Source organism: Canis lupus, chromosome 2 (assembly GCF_003254725.2).
Source record: "Canis lupus dingo isolate Sandy chromosome 2, ASM325472v2, whole genome shotgun sequence".
Lineage (NCBI taxonomy): Eukaryota > Metazoa > Chordata > Mammalia > Carnivora > Canidae > Canis > Canis lupus.
The window spans coordinates 83,852,365-83,879,100 of NC_064244.1; the positions used below are offsets into that span (position 1 = coordinate 83,852,365).

At 60.7% G+C, this 26,736-nt stretch overlaps 1 protein-coding gene across 6 annotated transcripts in view; it reads left to right on the forward strand.

Annotated features, from left to right (window-relative positions):
- Positions 1-26,736, forward strand: part of CASZ1 (castor zinc finger 1) — a 140,961-nt gene that overhangs the window by 65,442 nt on the left and 48,783 nt on the right. For 4 of the 6 annotated variants that reach the window (XM_025451121.3, XM_025451120.3, XM_025451122.3 and 1 more), the window contains exons 3-4: positions 12,645-12,696; positions 24,516-24,554. In XM_025451121.3, the coding sequence (XP_025306906.3) occupies positions 24,539-24,554 (16 nt within the window). In that variant the 5' untranslated portion in view covers positions 12,645-12,696; positions 24,516-24,538. Of the gene's footprint in view, positions 1-12,644; positions 12,697-23,903; positions 24,067-24,515; positions 24,555-26,736 lie in introns of those variants that run through there. The other 2 variants (XM_025451118.3, XM_035713180.2) reach the window with 1 other exon arrangement.

The window sequence follows — 26,736 nt, forward strand, 5'->3', positions numbered from 1 at the left end:
CTGCTGTCCTGGGTGCATTTCCCAGGGTAGGGAGTAGTGGGCACGGGGACTGGTTTGGTGCCCACCTGGGTCTTGGGGCTCTGGGCTTCTCTGTCCCCCGACCTTGACCTCTGAGTCAGCCTACTCCTCCAGCCTCCTGCTCTTCCTTTCTCCTTGGCTCACCCCCCTGCACCCCCTTTCTGCATACTGTCTGGCCTTGGGCTTCCCTGCGCCCGCCATCCTCCCTGTCCCCACATGGAAAGTTTTCTGGGGGCAGTAGGAGCAGAGCCTGGAGTCATTATCACAAGTACTCGAAATAACCCAGAAAGCTGCTGGCCCCATATTAGGGCATGAGTTCCCGAGAAAGCTGAGTGAATGTAGTTTTTGATAGGCAGATGGGGCTGCAGAAAGTCCTCGTGCTTCCCCCCCTCCTGCCCGCACGGCTAGGCCCCTGCGGGCCGCTCATGCCGGGTGCTGGGCAGGCACCAGGGACAGCTTCCTCTAGACATTTCAGAGCACCCCCAGGCTCTTCGAGGAGCACAGCAGTGAGGCCGGTCAGCAACATCTTATTTGCTCCCCAGCCTCCCTGCCCTCACTGGGCCTAAAGCCACAATCCCTTGTGCCTTATCCTGGCTAGGTGTTTAGGTGATGATGATGATGATGATGATGATGATGACGACGACAGGGATGACTGCCATCACTTTTTGCACATGGGAAATGTGCAGACCCTTGGCTAAAGCTTGGCGTTCATTGTCTTCCTGAATCCTCACCGCCGCCCTCTGAGATAGGGACTATTAGCCCGTGCATCTGATAGATAAGGACACTTGATCTCAGAGAGGCCAGATAAGGTACCCATTGGTGCCATCAGGGTTCAGAAGTTGCAGCCACAGCCGCGTGCTCTTCACGCAAGGCTGTGGGGCCTCTGGGCAGTGGGGACCAGTGGGGTCTGGCTCCTGCTTTCATGGCAGCCGACTGTAATTTCCGTGTACGAAATCAGAGGACGTGGGCTGAGATTCTCAGCACTGTGGCCTCCTCCCACCCCGCCAAGAAAGCCCTGCCCGTGTTCACAAGGTTTTGCAGGCAGCTGACTCCAGTGGGTTCTGTGGGCCCCTGAGCCAGAGGGGTCTGTTTCAGGCCCACCCATGCTCCTGGGGTGTGGTTTAGCTTAGAACTGTGAAGTGCCCGCTTCGCACACCCTGCTGGTCCTTGCCGCCGGTGCCCTGGGCTCTTGGACTCCCGGGATCGGGCTGCCCCGGGGGCGTGGCCAGCTCCCTGCTTGAGCTGTGAAGCCGCGCACCTGTGCAGCTCACCTCACCTCGAAAGGTGGGCCAGCCTCTCCTTGTGCCCCGCAGTGGGTCCGAGCATCCCGTGGAAGCCTGTCGGGGTAGTGTTGCCTGTCCCATGGTGCTGCTTCTCGGGGACCGCGTCCCATAAGCACCCAGATCCTGAATATTCGGGGTGTGAGGCCCTGGGCCATTGTCTTAAACTTCAGGGTTCTTTCCTTTGGCCACCTTCACCCACTAGTGGCAGTGCTTGGACTGGAATTCTGCTCCTGGGTCTAAGGGGGAAGGCGGGGACGTATGGTAGAAAGAATCAGGGCTTTTCATTCAGAATGAAACTGTTTGGACTCTGGCCTGGCTTTTCTCATGAACTGATGAACTGTGCTCCTTGGGCAGGATTTCTTCCCCTGGACATGGGCTCGTCTACGTTGAGCGCCCAGTCACAGGCCTGCAATACAAGAGGCCCCCACAAATGCCGGCTGGTGGGGGGGCATGTGCTCAGGTCTATTGCCTGGTCCCCAGTGGGCCAGGGCCCTGGAAGGGCCTCCAGGGCTGAGCGGTGGAAGTGATGAGCTCCCACAGGGCCTGGCAGCTTTGCCCAGCTTGTTCATTTTCCTCTCTGGCCCTCAGCCACTTGGTCAGCATGTGCCCTGGCAGGCCAGGTGGGGGTGCCTAGTGGTCCTCCAATTTGGGGTTCTTGGAGAAGGAGCCTTGGGTGCCCTCCTTGAGGAGCCTGTGGACAGGCCGGGTGTTTTATGGAGTCTGGGGGAGTCCTGCAGCAGCGGTATCTGTTAAATGCCAAGAAGCCAAGTTGGTTTAATATGATTGTAGCTGCTGCTTTGATAAATCAAAATAATTAAAAATAATAAATTTGATTCCTCAACCAACAGGCTGTGTGTGGGCGCAGGGCCTGGGCTGCCGAGCTAGGGCCGGGGAGGTGGGAGGGGGCCCCGGGACACGGGAAGGCCTGTCTTTGTGGGATCATAAATGAGGAGGTGGACGTGAGCTTGGCAAATCAATTAGGGGAAGAGGGGCTCTCGCTCCGCAGACCTGTTGGCCAGCCTGGGCTGGAGCCCCCGCTGGGCCTGCCCCTGGCTCTGTGGCCTCCGGCCACCCTCGGTTTCCTCATCTGTCCACTCACCTCATGGGGCTGTGTGAGGAGTCAACCTCATGTGAAAGCCCGTCAGCCCCGTGTTGAGTGGGCCCCAGCAGCCCCACTTGGTCTTCCTTTTACCCCCTTTGGCAGTGCTATGGCTGGGGCAGCCCTCAGGTACTGCTGTGGCCGAGGTGACTGGACGTGTCCACAGCAACTGAGTAACTTTGCTGGTCCAGCAGTCCGCCAGGAGCTCTTCCTCCAGCTGCCGGCTGTTGTCCTAACACAGGATTGTTCTGTTTATGAGGACATCCCCTGTTGTGGGACGTTTCTATTGATAGCTTCCTCCTGCTTCCAGAGTTGGGGCAGGAAGTGCATGCCACTCCCTGTGGCCCGGGGTCCCTGGTCTGGGAGCCGGCAGCTCTGACGTGGGTGGGTGGGTGGGAGTTGGAGAGGGCAGCTGGCCCCTGGGCTTCCCCCGTCTCCTCTCCCCTGCCCCCTCTCCGCTGCCCCCTCCACATCCTCAGGGGCTGTGTTTGGCGTCCCATCCAGAAGAGCCTGAGCGGCTGGAAATCTCAACTGAGCGGAGGGGGCAGGAGCTGGTGGGGTGGGAGGGACAGGGTGTCTGTCTCTTTAAATGCACTTTGTGTCAGTGTGATAAGGAATTTGATGGCTTTATCAGAAATACCAAAGCTTTATTTAGCAGGGTGAGGCTCACACCACTCAGCTCCACACAATCTGCTGATAAATTGCAAAAAAGAAAAAACCCAACATCTCACCAACACCCAGCACAGCAAGGAGAGAAGGCGAGGCAAGCGGAAGGGCAGAGAAGCCAACTGGGACGTTTTGGGGGTTGTGGAGTTGCGGGGGGTGAGGGTGGTGACCGGTGCGCGGGAGCCGCAGGGGCCTTGCTGAAGGTGCCGACGGGCAGGCGGTCTCCCATCCTCCACTGGTGGCCTTTGTAGATTTTTCTGGTTTTCGGCAAAAAAATACAATAAATACCTTCATTCTTCCAGGTGAAAGAGACCTTTCGTTCTCCTTGGCTGCTTTGATCTGCGGCCCCCGGCCCTCGGGCCCCCAGCCCACCTCAGTGTCTGGGCGAATCCTCCAGGCCAGTCCGCTGGCTGAGCTGCTGAGGGCAGGGCCCACCGCGACGGGGGAATGCGAGACGGGAGAATGCGAGACGGGCTGTCAGACACAGGAGCTGCCACTCAGAGAACGGGGATCCCCTCCGCCAAGCATAGCGTGGCCGAGGAAGCAGGGACAGGAGGGCTGTGACCCCGTGACTCTGTGCCCGGGGCGCAGGAGGAAGCGGGAGGCCGCGTTCCAGGACTTTCCAAGCTATCTGCCAGTTGGTGGCTCTGGGGGAGCCCCTGTCCTGGCCGCTCTAGACCCTGTAGCTCCTAGAGGAGCCGTCGAGGGGCGCACGGCACTTCCACGTCTGTGGCTTCCTCCTCAGGCCTTGTCTCCGCACCCCGTCTGTTTGTTGTCGCCTCTTTCTCTTGGGGCCTCCCCTCATCTGGCTTTCTGAGCAGCAGCACCCCGTGTTCCTGCCCAGTGACCCTGTTCCTCCTTTGCCTTCTGCTCCCCGTGAACCTTTTGATGTGACCAGACCGAATTTAAGCCACAGGTCCCCGCAACGCCTTTGTGCATGAGCTGTGAAGGCTTAGCCTCTTCCGGCTTCTTCCAGAGACTGCCGTGGAAAAGGAGGCACGGCTGTTCCTGCGGCTTCCTGGGGCTGTCCTCCGCCCCGCCACACGGGGCTGCCTCTAGCCCAGCTCCCCAGCCCCCGGGCCCCTCACCCCTTTCTCGGGGTGGTTACCACAGGCCGGGGCCAGAGCTGCTGCCACTACTTTGCTCTACCCAGGGTCCCCCCCACCCCGGTATCTCATGGGGTTGGTTGAAGAAGGGACGTCTCCGCCCACACGGTGGTCCCCAAACAGGGCTACAGGGCCCACGAGCTGACCCGTCAAACAGGGTGGAGGCTGGGCGAGGCCAGAGGATGCCTCAGGGGCAGCTACAGGGAACCCAGAGTCAGGAGAACAGCTGTGCACCCAGCACCCTGTCCCTGGAGCCGAGGAGCACTGAGTGTCTGTGCTCCCTGGAGGCGGTGACCCGGAGGGAGCCCAGCAGGCCCAGGCCGGGCGGTGTCCTGGGAGTTCCTGGGCTTTAGCTGCGGAGCCCCAGGATTAGCCCAACGGGCAGGCCAGGCGGAGAGGGGCAGGGCGGGCGGAGGGGCCGGCCCGGCTGGGGGGGGGGGGGACAGGAGCTCCGGGAGGGGCGGGGGGGGGGGGGCTGCGGAGAGGCCGCGGCCCAGACAGACAGGAGGAGTAAGTGGAAGTGACAGGGTCAGGCCAGACCTTTGTCCTCCAGCCTGATTAGAGAGTCTGCCCTGGATTTCTGGAACTTTGGGATGTTGTCGGACAAACTGGAGCTTAATTCTGTCAGGGCGCTGGGGAGATTAGAATTGACGTCCTGGGAGCACATTCCTGGCCGGGCACAGATCCAGCCCCGCTGGGAAACCCTGGGAGCACGGCTGCCAGTGTGGGGTGCCAGTGTGGGGGAGTGCCGGTGTGGGGTACTGATGTGGGGGTGCCGGTGTGGGGTGCCTGGCGTCGGGGGGGCTCCGGCGTGGGGGTGCCCGGCATGGGGGGTGCTGACATGGGGGTGCCGGCATGGGGCTGCCTGGCGTGGGAGTGTCTGACATGGGGGGCCACTGTTGTGGGGGTGTGCCCGGCGTGGGGGTGTGCCCAGCATGGGGGTGGTGCCTGCAGGCCCTGGGCCACTGCAGCCTCGCAGGCTACAGCCAAGCCTCAGGGGCCCGGGCTGTGCAGAGCCCCTCCGAGTCGGAGCCTGGCTCAGTGCCTCTGTCTCCGGCGCCGCCTCGCTAAGAGAGCTTGTGTTGGTTGAAGCTGTTTTCTCACCTGTGAGAGGGGGCAGGTCTGCCTTCTGGACCCACCGAACTCACCTGCCCTTTGATGTCCGTGGCATAACCCTGGAAAGCGGGGAGGAAGGGGTCAGGCTTCCCTCGCCCAGCTGCCCAGCCCGGGGCGCCCTGCAGGAGCCCGCCGCACACCCGGGGCGCCCCGCAGCCGCACCGTCAGCTGTGGGCAGCCCGCAGCCAGCCTGAGCCCCGCGTGCCTCAGCTCCCAGGAAAGGCCCCGCGCAAACCCAGTGGGCCCGAGCGAGGGATGCGGGCCTGCCCTCCAGCAGCATCCGGTCCAGAAGGGCCCCGCGCAGACCTAAAGCTGGGGTCAGGGGACCGGCGTGGGGACCCAGCACCTTAGCCCCAAAGCAGGCTGTTTGTGGAAGCACACGGTACCCCTCCCCGCTACCCTCCCGAGTCTAATGACTTCTAAATATTGGTAAATATTTTGGCTAATGTAGGCTCTCATGGCAGAGAGCAGAGCCGTCTGCAGTTCAGGACCTACAAATTATTTATTAAAGATCTGAGATGCGGCGCAATTATGTGGAAAGAACCCCCAAAATTAAATAAATAAGTAACAAAATAAATAAATAACAGCCACACTGGCCGCTTGCAGGCTTGGGGAGCTGCATACATGATTGCCGCCTTGATGAACTCCCCCCGGATGTAATGAGCTGATTTTCTGCTGTTAATATTGCATCTGCTGATGAAGGATTCGTTAGGATAATGGAACGAAGCTAAAATATAAATGACTCCCTGTCAAGAAGCAGCTTTTGTTTGTTGATCTCCTGACAGTTCCCGGGCCAAGGCAGGGGTTTCTGTGTGCACACGCATTCCGGATGCGGGCAGGAGGCCGGGGAGGGGGCTCGGGGCTGCCCCCAGGGCCTGGCTCTCCCGGTCCCCTGGCTTTCCCCGCCAGGTGGGACTCCGCAGTGCGGGGGGACGTCCTTGGTGCAGGCCCTCTTTCCCCCGCCGGAGGGTGGCTTGTTGCACCGAGTGGCTGGGCAGCAGCACAAGGTACCTGGGGAGCCTGGCGCAAACAACGGGATCCACACGCCAGGGGCACGGTAGCCTCGGGAGATTCAGGGGCTGAGGCTCCGGGGCGGCATGTGTGAAGGGACCCCATTCCGGGCCATCACGGAGTGCGCCTCATGGAGGCCTGAGAGTTCTTGGGCTGTGTGCACGTCGCCGTCCAGGAGCGCGGGCCCGCGTAAGGCTGTGGTGCGTCCCCTGCCGCCCCTGGCGTCTCTGACCCTGCGCTGGGTGCCGTGGGGAGTATCTGCCTCCAGCCTCGAGCTGCCGGGCTTCTCTGGCTGTCCCGTTCTGCCTTGTTGCGGCAAAATGCACGTCAGATAAAACTTAGCTTCGCCCCCAGCTTACACTGCGCAGTCCGACAGCATGGAGTCCCTTCTCGGTGCTGCGCAGCCATCACCAACTCCAGTTCCAGAAATGTTTCATCACCGCAGACGGAAACTCTGTACCCGCCAGCAGCCACCACCCGGTCCCCCTGCCCCTACCCTGCTCTCTCCCTGGACTCGCCCGTCCTGGACATTCCGTGTGTGCAGAATCACGCAGCATGTGATCCTTGCGTCTCGCTTCTCTCACTTAGCGTGTTCTCAGGTGCGTGCCTGCTGTACTGTGTATGAGAACTTCGTTCTGTCCTGCGGCTCTGCCACTGCACGCGGCTTCTCCCTCACCCACCGACGGACATTTGGGTTGTGGTCACCTTTCAGCTGTCATGAAGAGCACCTATGAACACCTGTGTCCAAGTGTTTATTTGGGTCTATTTTCTATTCTCTTGGGCAGACAGCTGGATCTTCCCCCAGCTTCTTTTGTTTTTTTTAAGGATTTTATTTATTCCTGAGAGACACACAGAGAGAGGCAGAGACACAGGCAGAGGGAGAAGCAGGCTCCATGCGGGGAGCCCGACGCGGGACTCGATCCCGGGACCCTGGGGTCACGCCCTGGGCGGAAGGCAGATACTCCACCCCTGAGCCCCCCAGGCCTCCCACCACCCAGCTTCTTAGAGGCAGGGAGCCTGGAAGTTAGCAACAGGACATGGATACTGAGCACTTACTCTGTGCCGACCACAGTGCCTGTGCATTCTTTCAGCGAACCTTTCCGACAGCCGTGAGAACGGAAGCTGCGTGGGGACTGCCTGTGGTTTCCCACAGTTCTCTAGGCCAAGGACAGTATCCAGCACTTAGTAGATACTCAAGAAATACTTACTGAACCACTGCCTTTGGGGCAGGGACTTCTGCTCCTTCTGTCCCATTAGAGAAGCTGAGTCCTGGACAAGGTGAAGCGTCTGCCTGCCAGATCCCGGGGTGATAAGTGGCAGAGGCAGGATTGCAGCCCCTGCCCTTCTCCCGTGGGCCATACGCTTCATCCGCTCACATCCAGCACCATGCCAGGCGCACAGCATGTGCTCAGTGGCGACCTACGGCTCCTGTGGAGCAGGGACAGAGAGAGGTCTAGGGTTGGTTTACCTGGTGGGGGGCATCTGTTTGGCAGAATGTGCCCATCTGCCCAAGGAGGCACTGCCTTGGCCACATCGAGCACCGAGCTGATGAAGCGGGAAGGAGCCTGCCAAGCGCACCTCCCGGCACCCCAAAGAAACCTCCTTGCTGACGGCCAGAATTGCCCCTGGCCTTGACCTTCAGGGTTCTCGGAGTGGAGGAGAGCAAGCCCAGCCCCAGCCCGGGTCCCTCCCACCAGGAGAGGATGGGTCCCAGCAGGACGGTGTCGGGCACCTGCGCTGGGTGGCCAGGCGGGGCCTCTGGGAAGTGGGAGCGTTTCTTCCCCTGCCCCGTGAGGTCTTGGTGGGGGGTGGGGGTGGCTCCTGTCCTAGAAGCCTGAGCGCAAGGCCTGGCCGCCCAGCATAGGCCAGGCCCCGGCCCGGCAGGGCTGGGTTTCTGAGGCGGGAGAAAGGAGGGGGCAGCTGGGCAGGGGGGCTCGCAGGGCAGCATGTGGCACAGGCTGGGCGGGAGTGCCTCAGGCCCAGCGGGCAGGCGTCAGTGACTGCATCCCTGCGTTTAGACTCACATGTTGATTAAAAACACTTCCTGATCCGAGACTTGACAGAACAAGGTGGGAAACCCCTTTCCCGCCCTCCGACTGCTGGACCCTCTCTCCCTGCTGACCTTGTATGGATTTTTCAGGAATCTGGCCAAATTCCAGCCCAGACTGCGTTTGGAAACATCCCAGAGCCAACCACAAAATCCCTGCCCGCTGGCTGCCTTGGGGTGCAGGGTTCCTGTCCCGCAAGAGGGGCCAGGCCCCTGCTGCACTGTGCGGAGCCCTGGGACCCCTCTTGGTCCCACTCACCACTGTGTAAAGTTTCGGGCTTCCTTTGACCTTTCCGTTTGGCCTGGTTACGCTGCGGGTGTCACACTGACACGCATCCCGCGCATCCCGCGTGTTTGCCGAGGTAACTGCTCAGTCCCTTCTCGCAGGCCCTTCTTTCTTTTCTCCCCTCTGCCCCTCCCTCCCTCCTTCTCTCTCCCTCCCTCCCTCACTCCCTCCTTCTCTCTCTCTCTTTCACTCTTTTAACATGGTTTTCCTAAAAAGTTTTTTAATCAATCAAATTTGAGGCAGAAAATAGGTTTTGTCACGCCTGGTCCCGGGGTGGTGTGGCTCTCACTCAGGCTCCTGACAGCTCCTCAATGCAGGAAGGAGGCCAAACAGAATATTTCTCGGGGAAAGTGCCCGTTTCCATGACATTGCCCCTTGTTGTCTGTGCTGCTCTCCTCCTCAAGCTGCCGCTGACATGGCCTCAGCTCCTGTGAAAGGGCCGTGGAGAGGGTGTGTGTGTGTGTGTGTGTGTGTGTGTGTGTGTGGATGGGGGAGGGGGCCAGGGCAGCTGGGGGGGTAGAGGGGCGGCCGACAGCTGCCCTGAGCCTCCGTGGCCTGAGAGGGCTGGGGCGCAGGTAGGGGCTGCAGGGACAGGGAGCCTGGCCTGGTGCTGCATAATCAGCTGAGCCTCATAAATATGGGGCTGGGGAGCCGTGGGGGAGACACTGCGAAGCCAAGTCGGGGATAGTCGGTGGCTCCAGCCAGAGGGGACCGCAGCCGGGTGAGGCCTCTCCGTCCCGGTACACGGGTCACAGCAGCTCCTTCAGCCTCCCCTCTGCCCCTGCACCCCCTCACCAGGGCAGCCCCGCTGCTCCTCCTCCTCCTCCTCCTCCTCCTCCTCCTCCCTGGCTCTGGCCTCCCTCCCTCCTTCCTACCAGGCCAGCGCTCCTTGAGCCTGGAGGAGCCTCCAGCACCCCACTCCCCAGCCCACTGCATCCCTACCCAGAGCTCCCCGCTGGCCCTCGGGGTCTCCCCTCTTCCTCCTCCCCACCTCAAATGTTCACCTTCTCTTCTCTCTTCTACTCTTCTCACTCTCTTTTATAATTAATGATTAGTTTTAATTGGTTTGCTTAGGCAGCCTGACAGCAAATTAACAGAAGCCAGCCCAGGGCTGCCAGGCTGGGGGAGAGACCACTGCACTCCAGCATGGCCAGGCGAAGGCGGGCCAGGCTGCGCGGGGCCCCGGGCGGCTGTGCTCCAGAAGGACAGCCCGTACAGCAAGGGCAGGCCGCACCTGGTGGGTGCAGCGACCAATGGGAGGAAGGCAACAGGACCTTGGTACACGAGGCTCAGGGTTGGCAGCTCTCCGTGCACTTCTGCTCTCCTCCGCCTCACACCCCCTGTGTTCTCATTCACATGGGACATCATCCACATCATCGAAATTAGGGCCAGGGGCTCGGCCTTCAGACTGGGGCAGGGCTGGCTTGATCGCGAGCCCGCCCATCCTCACTCACGCCCTGGGCCAACAGGGTTAGCAGCTTGATGCCTCTGGGGCCAAGCTGCTGCTTTTCATGTGGACATGCTCCCTCCGGTCAGCGGCCCGTTGGCCTGGTCAGCTCAGCCGCCTGCCTGCGGTCCAGAAGCCCGAGGGCCACCTTCTGTGTCTGACTTGTCGTGTGCCTTGGCACAGACCTCAGCCTTTTGGTCCTCACTTGTCCAGTCAGAGTGCTTAGGATAAGGACCGTCGGATGGGTGCATGGCCAGTGGGGCGGTGGATGCACAGCCGGCAGAGAATCCGGTGTGTTGGCTGAGATCCCGGACACATTACTCCTCTTTTTTCGCCAAATGTAGGGGCTCCTGCTCTCTGTGCTTTCCTGCTCTGTACCTGTCCCCTGGCCTTGCAGGATCCCTTCCGAAGCCCCACAGCTTTTCTGGTCCTCCACGGGGACCTGGGGGTGCCCGGCCACTAGGTCACACGGGTCAGACCAGAGGTTAGGGACAGCCAGGGCAGAGACCAGAGAGGATGCCCGGGGCAGGGGCAGGGGTGAAGCTAAACTTCTCAGGGTCCCACTGGGCCTCCGGAGTGCACCTAGCTGATGTCCCTGCTCCTGTCTGCCCTGAGAGGCCCCCAACGGCCAGCATCCCCGCCCCTCCCCCTCCCTCCTCCACCCGGGCCAACTCCCGCAAAGTTTCCTGCGATTGTTGTGTGCGATCGGATCTGCAAGTTGCTCTCTAAGCTTCTTGTCACATTTTGACTTAATGAAGTGCAACTGCTGAGGGATTTGGGTTCAGCGCTCCGGCCTCCCTCGCTCCCTTGTTGTCAGAAAACAGGGGCGGTTGGGGACGGCAGCACCGTGCAGCAAGTCGTTATCATTCCGGTCAGTCTGTTTAACACAAAATTAAACAAAGAACTAATTAGTGCCTCATGAATTAATAAATGCACAGTTGCAGGGGAGGATGGGAGGGGAGAAAAAGGTGGTGGAAGGGAGATACTGGAGTTATGGGGTTGGGGGGCTTTGGGGGTTCAAGAGAGGCTGCCCAGAGCGCCCAGAGAGATGTCATGCTGTGAGCTTGGGACGGATGCACAGCCGGGTTCTGACAGCCAGGCCTGCCCAGCGCCTCTCAGCGGAGGCCTGGCTCTCCAGCCCCTGCCCTGCGGCCCCGCCCTGCCTGGCCTCTGTGTCCCCCCGCTCCCCTCTCTGGCCTCTTCCCCTTTCTGCTCTCACCAGCCTCCCCCTTCCTCTCTACTGCCCCCCATCACTGTCCTCCCAGCCGTCTGCAGGCCCCTGCTCTCATCCTCTGGGTCAGGGGGGTGCAGGAGGCCCAGGGGGCCAGCCTCTCCGGCTGCCCAGCGCCCTCCCCCTGCAGAGCCCTGTGCCTGGCAGGGTGGGCTCTGCTCGGGCAGGCACCTCTGCCCAGGCAGCCTAGCAAAGGCCGCAAAAGCTGGCAGGAGACCCAGCCCTCCTTAGGAGGACTTGTCAAGTACAATTAGCATTATCTGTCTAAATATGTCCTGGGAAAGAGAGGGCGGGCGGCAGGACTGGGTGGCATTCCCGGAGCCCCGTACAAGGTCACCTCACCTCTTGCAATCCCCCCAATCTGATTTGGGGATTACACAGCCTAAGGAAATTGGTGTTATTCCTCTTGCATCATTGATAAGCCACAAATGAAGGAGTGGGGAGGAAAAAATGTAATAAACAGAAAATCCTCCCCGAATGTGGGTAGGGTTCTGAGGCCCCTGCGGGGGTGTGTGTGGGGGGGCGTGGGGGCGTGGAGGAGGGCTGGGGGGCCGTGGAGGAGGGGTGGGGGGCCAAGGGCTCCTTGGATTTTCTATCTACATCAGGAGTCTGTCTCATTTGAACCTGGCTCCCCAAACCCCAGCTTTGGGCAGGAGGGTCTGAGCCCAGAGAGCTGGGCTGAGTTATATGTTGGCTAAAGACCCTCTGTGTTGTTGGACCGTGTCCCTTTCCCTGTGTGGGCCCCCAGCGTGGCTTGTGTGTCACTGGTAGGACCTCAGGGTACGTGGTGCTGTCCTAGCCTGATCCTGGGAGGTGAGGCTTCTCGGTGCCGTGGCCCCTGGTCCACCCTTGCCCCTCTGTCACCCCCTTACTGTAGTGAACAGCTTGGCATCTGTCATTTTTATGACGGGGTGGGGGGAAAGCCCCAGGGGCTGGGGAAGAGAGTGGCGGGACGGGCGCCGCTGTATCCTGCGGTCCCCAGGCCCCTCGGTTTAGCCACGGCATCCCTCCACCCACAGACTCCTGTTTCCGCCTCTGCAGAGATGTGTGCAGTAGGGTCTGACTGTTCTCTCTTCGGTTAGGGGTGTCCCGAGGACCCTGTATACCCCCTGTCGGCTCCTCCTGCTTTCTGAATATTTTTAGGTTTTGGTTGGCATATACTTCAATGAGCCAAAATCCATCTTGACCCCCTTCCTTTGGTCCTGGAGCATCAGCCCCTTGGCCCATAGGTGGCAGGGAGCCCTGGGCACGTAGCAGGGTGGAGGGCAGGCACCGTGTTGCTGTGGGCATCCTGCCTTGAAAGACTAACGGGGTTCCTCTCTCTCCCTCCCCAGGATGAAGTAACGCCCCTACTCTGAGAGAGGAGCCTCTAGGACCCACGACGAGGTAAGGCCTGAGAGCCCTCCCTGGTCCTGTGTCTTCCCTGCACTGGTGGCCTGGTACAGGTGTTGCTCTGGGCTGGGTCCAGCCATGCAGAGCACCCGGGGGGGATTGGGAAGACGGAGCCCAGGCATTGGAGCTACCCTGCCCATTTGAACCCAGCCAGAAAAGATGGCGCCAGTAGGAATGTCTCACATTGGCTCTTAGGCTGGATGGGGTGCGGACGCATGGCTTGTGGACCGTGGGCATGGAATGTGTCCGAGGGCATGTGGGCAGAAGCACCCCTGGTGCCAGGGTTCGCCGCCCCTCCAGACCGTCCCCAGCGCTCCGTGGCGCTGTCCGCCCGCTGTGGCAGCCGCTGCTGGCGGTCCCTGGAAGCTTTGCTCGTCACTCCTGGGGAGCCTTGTGGACTTGGAAGCCCTAGGACAGCAGCCTGGCCTCTGTCCTTGGAGCTGCCCGTCCCCAGTGGCCTCCTCCCCCCATGAGTGGCTGGTAGGGAGGAGGCCTCGGGCCATGCGCCCGGATCAGCCCGGGCTTCCCCACGCTGGCTGGGCCTTCACAGGCTGTCTCTGTCCCCAAAAGGCTTGAGGAACCTCAGGGCCACCGGGCCTCGGCCCCAGGCAGCGCGGTGTCAGAGGTGACCGGTGGAACGCCAGTGTTATGTAAATAGCGGGACCTGCCCGGCGGGCAAGCTGGCTGGCTGAAGCCATCCATCATCCCAGCTCGGCGGGGCGGGGGACAGACACGGCACCGTGCGCCTGACTCCAAACCTGTTTGTTTTCCCTTTGTCTCACGCGGTTCGGGCCTGGCTGTGACCGGCTCCGGGTTTTGTCCTGCCGGCCCCCTCCCCCGGGAGGACGGGGGGAAGGGAGGAGATTCGCGGCTCCCACCGCGGCATCCCTTTGGGACTTCAAAGGCTCCCCCAGCATTGTCTGTGCCTGCGGGCAGTGGCCCTGAAAACGTGATCAGAGGCGGCCAGTGTAGGGCAGGCCCGGCCCGCGCCCTGCGCTCTCGCTGGGGCCCGTAGATTCCTCCCTTTGCCGCCAGCTCCACCCTGGTTACAGCTCCGCTCCCCGGGCCTCTGTCCTTGCCTTCCTCTCCCCTGGCGTCCCTTCTGGCCCGCCTGGCCCACTGCTGCCCATCCCATCCCCTTGGCGTCGGCGGCAGGACACCTCTGGGTGGCGTTGAGAGCCCTAGGACGCGGAGAGCTCCGGGTCAGCCCCGCCGGCCCCTTCGTATCCTCATGAGGATTGCACGCCAAGTGAAGGGCTTCCAGGCAGGCTAGGTGCTGGGCCAGTTCCTGGACAGGGGCTGCCCGTACCAGCGCTTGTTCTCTTTTTTTTATCCATCCTCTGCTGGTAACAAGAGCCTCTGCCCAGCCCTCCCTCCGCTTCTTGGCAAGGTCCAGATTGGACACTCTGTCCCCAGGCGGCAGGACGGCATCCTGGGTATTCAAAGTCAGCCCTAGGTGCTTCCGTTCTCTGGAAGCCCACTGCCTATTTTTGTAAATAAAGTTTTATTGGAACATCACCCTGCCCGCTCATTTGCATATCGGTCCTGACTACTTCTTACTCTACAGGGGCAGAGCGGAGTAGCAACAACAGAGGACGCAGGCCGCAAAGACTAAATATTTACTCTCAAACCCTTTAGAGGAAGAGAGCCTCCTGACCTCTGCTCTATTTTTTTAAGTGGCAAAACGTTAACATGAAAATTACCATTGTGGCCAATTTTAAGTGTAGAGTTTCCCGGCACTAAGTAGGTGCACAGCATTGCCTGTCATGCTGCGTTGGGGGCTCCGGCAGGGGTGGGAGTCAATCCCCGGGGGCCGTGGGCGGCTTGCAGACCGGGTCTGTGAGGGGCCATGCCCTCTCTCTGCCCTCCTCAGGGCCCTGTCCTCTGCAGGTCCCACCCACCTAGAAGTCCAGGCTTGTCTTCGACAGCCACCATTTCCTGAGAGCTTGGCATCCCACCCCAGGAACCCTGCGTAGCCTTCAGCCTTTTCTAAGCTCTTTTTCTCTTCGGTAAAGTGAGCAGAATAGCTGCTTCTTCTTCTTCTTTTTATTTTTTTATTTTAAAATTTATTTAGAGAGCATGTCTTTGGGGAAAGGGGCAGGGGGAGGGGCTGAGCGCAGAGGGAGAGAGAATCTCAAGCAGACTCCCCGCTGAGTGCAGAGCGCAGCACGAGGCTGGAGCTCAGGACGCTGAGATCAGGACCCAGCAGAAATCAAGAGTCGGACGCTCACCGACTGAGCCTCCCAGGCGCCCCCAGAATAGCTACTTTTGCAGACCAGTGAGTCAGTGTGGTCAGAGGTGCCTGGCTTGGGGCCTGATGGGTCGGAAGAACTCACATTCACTCCTTCCCTCACAGCGTTTCACCTCCCAGAGCCCTGGCCGTCCCTGGGCAGGTTCCAAGGGGTTCCCCACCCCTGCCCAGGGCCCTGAGAGTCTCACTTCATAGGGAAGGTGAGTGCCCTCACTCCAGTGGGCACCATGGAAGGAATTGCCCCACAGGTAGCGGGCTGAGGACATTGGGGTTCTCTGCTACAGGGCTCTGGGAGGTCCATAAGTTCTCTGGGTCCCTCTCTCTCATCCTCCATAAACGGCTGTCCTGCACATGCTGCGTGCCTCCCGGGCTGTTGCAGGCAGTAACTAGGTGCTCGGGGAGAGCTGTGAAGGTCGCGTTCAGGGGTGCTGCTGGGAGTGAAGCAGGCCATGGGAAGAATTTGAGTTAGAACCCAGGCCCCTTCTGGGAGAGGTGGGACTAGGCTGCAGTGGCAGTGGAGAAGGCCCCGGAGGTTACATGCTGGGCACTTGTTCCATTCACAGGCAGGGCCCAGGGCTGCTCTGATGTGTTGCTGGTGCTGTGAACAGATCTGGGAGCCTGGCTTCGGGCCCTAGAGGAGCGACTGGCCTGGCAGGGAGGGAGGCCGGGGCAGGGAGGATGAAGCGCCGCATCCACTGGCCGTCCACTCCTGCTGCTTCTGCTGCCGGCCCTCTTAGGCCTCTTTCCATGGGCTCCTGGCCTATTGTGCATCTGTTTCCCCCTCCCGGCATCCCGCCAGCTTCTCTTCCTCCTGGCCTTCCACCACCCATACTGCCACCCCCAGCTCCATGGTGCGTGTGCTCTCTCTCTCTCTCTCTCCCCCCCCCTCTCCTTTTCATCTACTCCGAAGGCTTTACTTTACTTCCTTGTCACCCTAATTGATTGCATTAACCTTTCAGCGTATTGGATTCCTCGGCATCGTGCAGAGAGCCCTGTGCAATATGCTTATAATCTGAGCCATAATGGACAGTTGCAGTCAACAAGCCCCTTCTCCCTCTGTGCCATTGGCCCCGTGACATCTCTCTTGCCCAGGCCACCACGGCCACTTCCTCCGCCAGCAGGAGTGGGGCAGTGGAATGAGGCTGGGTGGAAGCAGACACAGCTCGAACCCCCTGATGGATTTCCCTGCACCTGCCCTCCTCTTGGCTCTGCTCTATGCCTCCCGGCCCGGGTCCTCCTCCAGGCCTCTGGTCATGGAGAATCCTCTTGGCTGGGCTTTCTGCTCCTGGGACTCTTGACGGGGCCAACTTGGATTTGGGGCATAAGAGAGTCCCCTAGTTGAACTAGATGGTTCTCAGAGCAAACCTTGGCTTCTGAGGAGGCTTTGGGGAAAGATGATGGTGACCACGTGAGGTGATGGAGAGATGTGATGCCAGCAGCAGAGCAATAAGCTGGAGGGAAGCCTCTGCAAGGCAAGCTGGCTTAGCCTCACGGGAGACTTGGCACAGGGGGAGGCAGGAGAAAATGAGCGCCAGCGTCTCAGGTCAGTAGGGATGGGCTCCCTCAGGTGGGTGCCTGGATGAACACCTCCTTGCCCAGCATCAGGCAAGGAGGCCAGTCTGTGCCAGTGGCCTGATCCTGGGAGCCCAGCGAGCCCTGGCCCCGTGGGTCCTGGCTGGGACTGCCAGCCCTCAGATCCACAGCCCGGTCAGCCCAGCCTTCATGCACAATAGGATGGATGTCGGCTTGAATACATTAGTGTCAGGCCCGAGGAGCAGGACGGGAGCCCCCCTCGGCCCTGCCCCTGCGGTCCCTCCTCTCTCCCGACTGTTCCCCGGCCCCGCCCCCACCCTCTGCCCATCAGCCTCTCCTCCTGAGCACCCCCCTCCTGCCCAGCCTCTCCTCCTGAGCACCCCCCTCCTGCCGTCACGTCACTCCATCACTCCGAAGGGCAGGCTTTGGCAACAGGGGGCCGGACTAGGTCCTTCCCACCCTCTCCCAGGGATTTTGGGGGTGGGCAGAGGGCACAGCAGGGAGAAGCCAAGCAGCGAATTAAAGTTTGGTGATTGTCAGTGTCAGGAGAAGCTAAATAACCCTGTAACTAGTATGAAGGTGAATTCACGGTCTGCTGCACATGGAAAATATGAGTGCTCCGTGAGACGAGGAGAGTGAACGGCGGAGGCCGCCTGCCACGGTGGGCAGCCTCCTCTCCAGGGACCCGAGCAGAGAGGCAGGAGGAGGGTCGTGCCCTCTCCCATCCCTGCCAGGGGACGGCCGCCAGGACCCCATCCACGGGTGGGGGCAGCCCAGCGCTGGAGACCCAGCCCCAGCCCTCCGATGCCAACCCTTCCGGCCAGGCCCGTGTCCGTCCCTCCTCACTCGTACTGACTGAGCGCTCCCTCCGTGCCAGGCTACGTGCTATGCCCTTACGACCACTCCGTGCAGCGAGCGCTGCCATTCTCCCCCTGGTTTTGTCCGCACTTTTTTATAATCCACTTTACTGAGCTCTAATTTACAAGCCAAGTTTACAATTCAGTGGTTTTTTAGTATATTCCCAATATATTGTGTGATCACCATCACCCTCTGATATTTTCATCACTCCAGAAAGAAATCGCATACTCATCAGCAATCACTCTACACTCCTCCTCGCCCCCCAGCCCTGGGCAGTCACTCTTTATTCTCTTTGATCCTGAGAAAATGGAGGCTCAGATAGGGTCAGTGGGTGACTTGGTCAAGGTGGCACAGCCAGTGAGGGAGGGAGCTGGACTTTGAACCCAGGCAAGGGGCTCCAGACTCAGTGCTCCTTGAGGGACTGCCCGCCGCCCCAGGCTCAGGCAGGCCCCGGTGGCAGCGCGCATCCCGCGCATCCCATCGCTCCCTGGGTACACTTGCGACTCCACACAGAAGAGCCTCGCAGCCCGGGGGCCCAGCCAGCATCCCAGCCGGGCTCCTGGGGCTGCAGCGGGGGAGCCCATGTGGCCAGGGAGACCCAGGTGGTTTCAGGGTTTTAAAAGGAGACTCTATCTCCATGTTGCCGTCGCTGATCATTGTAGCTGAAATCCAGTGCCAACACCACATTCCAGACCAGGTCCCGCCTTGGCTGGGCCACGGACTAGGTCGCACGGCGCCCACAGGGAACCCACATCACGCTCGCTCTCCTAACGTCCTACTCTCGCGCTCTCCTGGCCTTCTGTCCTGGCCTTCTGACCCGCTGCTTTCTTCTTTACGCTCCTGCTTTCCCTCCCCAAAACTTCAAAACAAAATTTTTTTTGTGGCCGTACTCTGACTTGCAAAATTTGGGAATTAATGTGAAACTTGTACTGCCTCTGATAAGAGACGAATACAAGGAAGAGAGACAAAGGGAAAGGTAGACTAGAGAATGAGTCTGTTGGATTTGGTTTGGGGTTTTTTCCTCCTTCTTCTCTCTCCCTCCAAAGCGGAGGATCCGGCCGGGCCAGTTTGGATATTTATTAAGAAAAAGCCAAAGATAATTAACTTTTTTGTTTTTGTTTTGTTTGCGGGTGCCTCCCCTGCTGGCACTCCTGCCTGCCTGGCAAATTAAACCTGCTCCCTGCTCCCTGGGTGCTGGGCTGCCGGCAACTCTGCTGCTGGCTGCCCTGGAGCTGCCGGGCCCATCGGCCGCCCACCCAGCCACCCACCTTGGGTTTCAGGCCTAGGGTCACTTTATGCCACCACTGATGCCACGTCCCCAGGCTCTTCTGACTTCCAGAGCAGCCCTTAGAGCTGGGTAAGTGGCCTGTGGGGGATAGAGAGGAGGGCTACCGTTGGGGTTGTGGCCAACACTGCGCTAAAAGGAGAAGCGGTGAAAGAGTGAGTGCTGCTGTGGGGCCAGGGCATGCCCTCTGGCCAGTTGAGGGCTGCCCGCCTTCCAGAAGAGGGTGAGGAGAACAGAGAATGAGTTGCAAGTGGAAGAGAGGCCAGATTTGGGCCAGGCCCACCCCCAGCTCTTCTACCAGGAGGCTGGTACACTGCCAGGACCCATGAGCCCTGGGAATGCTCTAGAGGAGACTCGGGGCCACAGAGCCATCCCACGATTGCTGTCCACCCTCAACGCCGGGCTCCGTCCCACTGCCGCCTCTGACCCAGCGCAGGCCATCTGGGGGCCCCTCCAGCGTGTGGTTGGGGCACCTGCACTACCTCTGCTCTGCTGCCCTAGAACCATGCAGAGCCCCGAGGCCAAGCTGTGACCTGAGCCTGCGCCCTGTCCACGGGCCAAGAAGGTGGCAGTTACAGGCCTGTCCGTGGGGGACAGAGTTGAGAGTATTTCAGGAGCTGGGACAGCCAGTGAGGAAGGCAGGTTCTCTCTCGGGGCCAGCCACGCTGAAGCTTGGGGGTGTGGTTTGCTCCTCTGCTAAATTACCGTGCCTCAACCCCTCCCTGGCAGAGGCCTGTCTTCTGTGCCCCCGGATTCATCCCCAACTGGGCAAGTAGGCAGTGATGTGAGGTCCCTCCAGGTGGGGAACCTGCTTCGGAGCTGGGTACAGAAAGGAGGGCATTTTTTCCAAGGATTTTGCTGGCCCCCCTTTTTTTTTTCTCTGAAATATAAGGATGTGCAATTTTTTTGGTTTCAATTTAGCATTGGAGAATTTTATAATTTAGTAATTAAAATCTCTGATAGGCTTTAGAAATTGCGGCTAATTGAATTTAATGGGAAGATGATTTTCAATTTTATTTGATTACCGGGACCCCTGGCATCGGTATTTATGGGAAAAAAATGGGAAATGTGCTGTGTGGGCTAAGATGGCATAATTGAATTAGGGATAATCGGATTTCTCCGTCATGAATTTCACTATAATTTTCCTATAATTTTCCATTAGATATCTAGTTTACAAATATTCACAAAGAAATGAAGCTCTTTCGGAATGGAGATTGCTGGCTAACAGGATTACGGGGCCGAGCGTGCGGCTGTGCCAGCCCCTCTACTGCCATAATGCGATCCCTGTATCTGCCTTATACTCAGCTTGAGCCTGGCCTCGGCCCCTCGCTGCACCACCCGCTCCACCGCTCCTCTCTGCCCTGTGTCTTCTCCGACCCTGCTTGCCCCCCGCCCGGACACCCACCTGTCCAGGGCCCGCGACTTCTGGTGCCCGGGCAGACTGTCCCATCCCTGTGCCGGGGTGCTTCCTGTCCACACTTTGCTCACTCGACGCTCTCCCTGACACCCTCCCACTGTCAGCTGGAGCAGTGCACTCACACGCAAACACACGGACTCCCTCGCAGGTGCGAACATGCTTGTTCACATGTACACACAGTCCTTTGGCCAAGGCTCCTGTGCCCTGGCCCAGTCGCCTCAGAGGGAACCAGTTTATTGGGATCCTGGGGTGGGGTGCAGGAACAAAAGGAGCTTTGTTCAAGTTTATGTGAAAGTTACAAATTCAGAATGAGAGCAGATAAAGCCTGAGATACCTGGTGTGTAAACAGGCTGGTGAGTGAGAAGGCCCCGGGCTCGGGAGGGGGAGAGAATGAGTGGGCCCACTCTGGGGGTGTGAGGGGACCCGGAGCCAACCCCGGACGCGGCCTGGGGAGAGCTGATGGATTTCCCCGGGCCCGCGAGGGGCCTGGTGGCCGGGACTGCTGAGCACGGCTCTGCATTTTCTCTTGGGGATGGGATGGGGCATGTAAGGAGGTACTGGTGTCTCTGGGCCCAGGGCCTTGAGACCGTGAAGAATTGAGGCATTGGGCTTCCCGTGCCCCGAGTCCCAGGCACAGATGTCCTCCCTGGGGCCTGGCCTTGGGGTCACCGCATTGGGGTCCTCAATGCAAAAATGGGCCATAACCTTAGAGATGCCAGAAACCTTAGGAAGCCAAGGCTTCCTCTGAGCACACACCCAAGGGGAGAGAAAGACACAGGAATCTGGGGACCCCCTCCATTATGTAGCCTCTGACTCACACCTCATGACCTCAGTGCCTCAGCCTTCTTCTCAGACTTTCTCAAATCATAACACGCCAAGATGGCCTCATTCTCTGTGCCTCCCTGGCCTATCTGCTCTTGGGCAAGCCCTCGTAAGCCTGTAGTGGCCGACTGTGGCTCTTGCCTTGGCACAACAGAGGCTCTTCAGGCAGCCCACTCCTCCCTCCACCACCGTACTTGACGGGTCCCTCTGGCTGGCCCTGTCTGCCCTGCGTCCTTCCACCCGCAGGCCCCAAAGTCACCATGCAGCCAAGTCAGCAGGCCTTGTCTAGGTGACTGGAAGGCATGCCCTGAGCCCCATCAGCAGAAGCCCAGAAGGACCTTCGGAGATAGCTAGCAGGCTGTGTGGGCCACATATGCAGGGGGCTCCCGTACGTGCATCATCAAATAAACCCAGAAATCACCCTTCCACTCCTATGTGACGTAGGTCTTCAGGCTTCCTTCCACACCCAGCTGCCCAGGTGGGGAGGCAGACACTCAGGATCGGGTTGGGACTGCCTGCCTGACGTTGCAGCCCAAAGCTGTAAGCCTTGCTTTGGAGAGTCAGAGGTGAGGGCAGCCAGAGCCATGCGTATACTGCAGAGTAGTCCTGGATGCAGAGATGCCTTCAGAGATTGCCCTGCGCCACTGCTTGTCCTCACCGCCTGGTAGCACATGGCTTGGTTCAGAAGCTCTGATGCTCTGCTCAGGGCTTCAGGGTCAAGGGAATCTTCAGTAAAGTGTCTGGGTCTCTCCAGCTGCTTTTCCTACATAGGAATGGGCATGACCGACTGGCAGAGGGCTGCCTGTGGAGAGGCAAAGGGGTCTCTCCAAGAAGGCACCGGGGAGGGCAGATAGGGAAGGGATGCTAATCTCCTCTCTGTTGGGCCATTTGGAACAACAACAAAAAAGAAGAAAAAAAAGATGAAGAACAAAAGTAAGGTGAAAGTGGGAGAAAGAATAGACTAAGATTATTCTCTGACTTTTTTGTCCCAAGTTTTCCTTGGGCCTCTCCCTTTGCAAAACAGAAATATTGCAAAAATAAGCCAGTGCCATTTTGCTGAATCCTGCCCAAAGATCAGAGAAAACCCAGGGTCTCTTCCCCTCCCCTACCTGGAGGCAGTGTGGCCTTCCCTGAACCAGGAGGAGAGCAGAGCCCAGCGCTGGCACCCAAGGGACACAGGGAGAGCTAGTGACAGTGAGACCTAGGTACTGGGCTAGCAGAGCTGTCTACGCTCCTGCTCACCTGGCCGCCTCCTTCCTGGAGGCCCTCCAAGTCCAATGGGTAACTTGGATCATGAAAATAAAGGAATTTCAACACATCTGGCCAGAGCCGGGACATCTGGGGACAGAGAGACCCACCAGAGTGCTTTCTCTGGGGGAAAGAGCAGGGCCTAGGAGAGCGCACAGGAGCTCTGGTCCAGAGAGGGACTGGCAGACCGTGACCCCTGTCGGAGGGGCAGGTGGCAGGACGCTGGGGCCAAGCTCCTTATTGAGGCCTGCAGGGGCAGGAGGGCAGAGGGAGCCAAGGCAGGTGCTGGCCTGAGTCTGTGTGGGGTGACCCGAGTAAAGGCTGCCCAGTGGAGTGGGGGAACAAGGAGGTGCTGGACGCCCCTCCTGACCCCACTGTGGGGCCAGGGGGCTGACCTTTGGGGCAGAGGAAGGGGAGAGAAGCCCTAGCGGAGAGCAGGGATGTGCAAGGGGGTCTGGGTTGGCCCGGGGCAGCCGGGGTCTGGGAGGACACCCGAGTGCTTTTCAAGGCAAAGTGGAAGCCAGGGGTCCTGGCTGTCCTGCAGCCTGCAGCGGGTGGCGCAGGGCTCTGGGAGGCCCACGCGTGTGTCCTGTCCCGCCTGCCCCCCAAGCCCCCCCACCCCACCCCCCATCTCTGGCAGCTTTAACTCCTGGGCACCGAGCAGCCTCGCCACTGCCCCCACCGTCAGAGTCAGCGAGGAAGGGAAACACGAGCCCCTGGATGGCCCAGAGTCCTCAGGGCGCGCGACCCAGCAGGCACGGCCCCGCGGCGCTCACCCCTGCGCCCGCCCTCGCGGAAAAGTTTGCCCGGCCCTGTGCGCGGGGAGCCCCGGGGCCAGCCAGCACCCGGAGCGCGGGAGCGCGCGGGGCAGGGGCGCGGAGAGGGAGCGAGTCCACCCGCGGGTGTGTGGGGGGAGCGCGGGAGCGCGCGGGGCAGGGGAGTGGGGGAGCGCGGGAGGGCGCGCGGGAGCGCGCGGGGGGGGTGGGGTTGGGAGAGGGCACGGGAGCACGCGGGGGGCGCGCGGGAGGGAGCGCGCGGGGCAAGGGGGGAGAGCGGGAGCGCGCGGGGGGTGGGGTTGGGAGGGCACGGGAGCGCGCGGGGGGGTGGGGTTGGGAGGGCACGGGAGCGCGCGGGGGGCGCGCGGGGCAAGGGGGGAGCGCGGGAGCGCGCGGGGGGGTTGGGAGGGGCGCGGGAGCACGCGGGGGAGGGGGAGCGCGGGAGGGAGAGCAGGAGCGCGCGGGGGGCGCGGGGCAGGGACGGGGGAGCGCGGGAGTGCGCGGGGCAGGGGCGCGGGGGGAGCGCGCGGGGCAGGGCGGGTGGGGAGCGCGCGGCTGGTGGCGGGCGGCCGCCGGAGTGGGCGCGGGGACCCGAGCGCCGCCCGCCCCCCGCCCCCCCCCCCGCCGCCCGGCCCGCGCCGAGGCCCCGCCTCCCCCTCCCGAAGTCTGAGGTTTGGGGCGTCGCTGGGCCAATGAGGCGGGCCGCCGGGCGGGGGCGGCGGGGCCGCGCGTCCGCGTGGGGGCGGCGGGGGCGCGGGCGGGGGCGCGGCGGCGGGCGAGCGCGCGCCCATTCACTCTGGCGGCGGGGGCGCGGCGGGGGCGCGGGCGCGGGCGGCGGGGGCGGGCGCGGCGGGGCGGGGCGGGGGCGCGCACGGGCGGGCACGGGCGGGCCGCGCGCTGCTCTTTCACCTGCCGGGGCGGCGCGCGGGGCCCGGAGGAGGCGGCGCCGCGGCCGCCCTGCCAATCACCTCGGCGCCTGGCAGCGCCCCCGGCCCTCCCGCCCGCCCGCTCCCTCCTGCCAAACTGTTACCCTGAGTGTTACCGTCAGGAGCAATGACATCAGGGCTTTAAAACAACTTGTTATTCGGGGAGTAATCAGTTGCAATTAGGCATTAATTAAGTATTATGAAAGTTGATTATTTAAGTGAATTCGGCTTTCGACTCTCCGACTATGGTGAGTGCGGCGCTGGGGCGGGGGAGGGCAGGGGGCGCCGCCGCGGGGCTCGGCCGGGCGCGGGCGGGGGGCGCGGGCGGGGGCGCGGGGGGCGCGGGGCGCGGGCGGGGGCGCCCCTCGGCCCGGCCGCCCGGACCCCCGACCCGGGCCGCGTCTATAAATAGTTTCTCTTTTAGTTTAGTAAAGTGGAGAGCGAAGCGGAGCTGCGGAGCGCGCGATGCCGGAGCGCGAGAGCGGCGGGGGCGGGCGGCCGGGCGGGCGGCAGAAACTTGGGCTCTGCCCGGGCCGCTGCCCCGCGCCGGGTCCGGGGACCGCTCCGGCGCCCGCGGGGGGGGGGGGGGGGCGGCGGGCCGCGGGGGCGGGGGGGCGGGGGGGCGGCGGGGGCCCCACGAGACACTAAACAGATGTTTTTTTTTTCTTTCCCCTTCTGTTTTTGGCGTTCCTCGAAGAGTTTGGGACCAAAGAGAGGAGCATGGATCTTGGTACAGGTACCGGCGGTGGGAACCAGGGGAGGCTCTTTCACTTTTCTTTCGGTTCTTTTACGGAAGTTAGTATTTTTAGCCCAATGAGGTAGCAGCTGAGCAGGGGTGGGGGCTGGCCTGGAGAGGGTCCGGCGCCCGCTGCGCTTCTCGCCCTGGTTTCTGGATTGCGAGGCTTCTGATGATATTATTGTTATTATTTGTTACTTGCTTAGTGACTGTGACTAATTTGATGCTTGTCATTATGAAAGAACCGAGGGGAGAGGGAGCTGGGGGGCACCCAGAGAGAGGATTTAGGGGTTTTTTGTGGGGGTTTTTGTTCTCCGCGTTTTTTGAATGGCTCCGTGTTTTGTGTGTGTGTGAGTGTGTGTGTGTGTGTGTTTTTCTCCGGCAAAGATCTCTGTGTGTCAGGCTCTGGGGTGTGTGTTTTTATTTTTTTAGTGGGGGGTGGTTTAGTTTTTGAAAGCAGCGTCCTGTTGGGAAAGGTGGTTAGTCTGGTTTCGGGGCGACTGTCTCAAGGTAAAGGAATTTAATTTATTTGGGACAAGGCTGTGTCGGATGATCAAGCTGCTTATTATGGCTAATGAGTATTTTTCACCTGAGAATCCGTGGGATGAGGCGGCTGTTATCAGTTCAAAGTGAGGGGCCCAGGACTCTCTCCCCTCCCCTTTTGTAGCTCCCCACACACACAAGGGGTACACTAGACAAACTACTGAATTTGAACTGTGGGTTTTGGGGGGGCCTAGTATGGCACAGAGACTAGGCTCCCAGGTAGCACGGTGCTGGCTTGGGGCAGTTTATCCTGATATTTTGGTGTTTTCATTGGTTTTAATCTAATTTTTTCAGTGCTTTTCTTTTCTTCCCATCTGGGGTTCCAATCGGAGCCCAGAGTGAGGTTTACCATAAGCGCCTCAGGCTTTCAATTAGCCCTCTCTCTTGAAACCACAGTTTGACCAGGACCCTCAGATCCTGGCCTGACAAAAGCCACTGCCTTCTTTCTAAATGTTTTTTGAAAGAAGTCCGTAGTAAACAGACTGATAATTCATTGACGCTGATCTCTGAACCCTCCTGTCTCATTTAGAGAAGAATAGGTGGCTGTCAGGGTTGTTGTTTGTAAAGGGCCCAAGTTCATGGCGTTGCCCCTTGGGACCCATGAGCTGACATTTGACCTTCTGAGGTCAAAGGGGAGTGGGCAGAGAGAGCAGGAGGGAGGCAGTACTGGGGGGCCCAGGGTGGGTGACACGGTGGTCAGCTTTGGGAAGTGGGTGCGTGTGTGCGGGCAGGGGCGGTGGCTCCGAGTTTTGTCCGTGTCCAGCAGGTGTGATCTCAGGTACTGTGATGTGGAGGTCCTTGGGGCCTGTGTGCCCAGGAAAGGTGTGACACCCCCTGCTGGGCAAAGCGGTGAAGGTCTGTAAGGCCACTGCTGCCCCCACTCCTCCCTGGCCTCCGCGCACGCCCACCCCCACTCCCACCGTAATCAGGTGTAATCAGGTGTTTCATCGCCTCCTGCCCCCGGGCCCCACTCCCTTTCTTCAGAAGAAGGGCCCCCGCCCAACCCAGCCCGGGAGCAGGCCTTAGAGATGGGCCAGGCGCCCTGCACCACCCCCTGCCCAGCCTGGGCTCTGCTTGTGGGCGGGCACCACGGGCCCAGGCATTACTCAGCTGGCAGGCGGGCCCTCCTCGTCTTCCTCCTTGTAACCTGGGTGCCAGCTGGAGCTGGCGTCTGTCCCCCTGCCTTACACCAACAGTCCCTCCCAGTCTGCTGGGGGCACATGACCCCAGAGACCTCCTGGAGGATGTCCCCGACCAGAGAGAGGCTCCTGGGCCTGTGGGAGGCAGAACCTTCTAGAGCGTCTCTGGGGCTGAGGGAGACGGACTGCTCCAGTGCCCCAGGGTTAGGCTCTGGAGGAGCCACTGAGGTGGACAGGTCCCCTTCCCGAGGGAGCAGGGCTCTCCCCGAAGCCCCCGAGCCCCAAGCTCTGGCCTGTCAGTGGGCGGAGCTCGAGGTGTCCTAGCTCACACTCTTCCTGGAGGAGTCATCTGCTGCTACCAGCTCAGCCTTTTCTCTGAATTTGGAAGTTTCACTTAATTTCAGAACTTCCAAAGAAAAGCACTTTTTTCCCTCTTCACAAAAAAAGGGAAGCAGGTGGGCACTCTGAGATCCCCTCTGAGCCCATCTTGGGGCGCACCC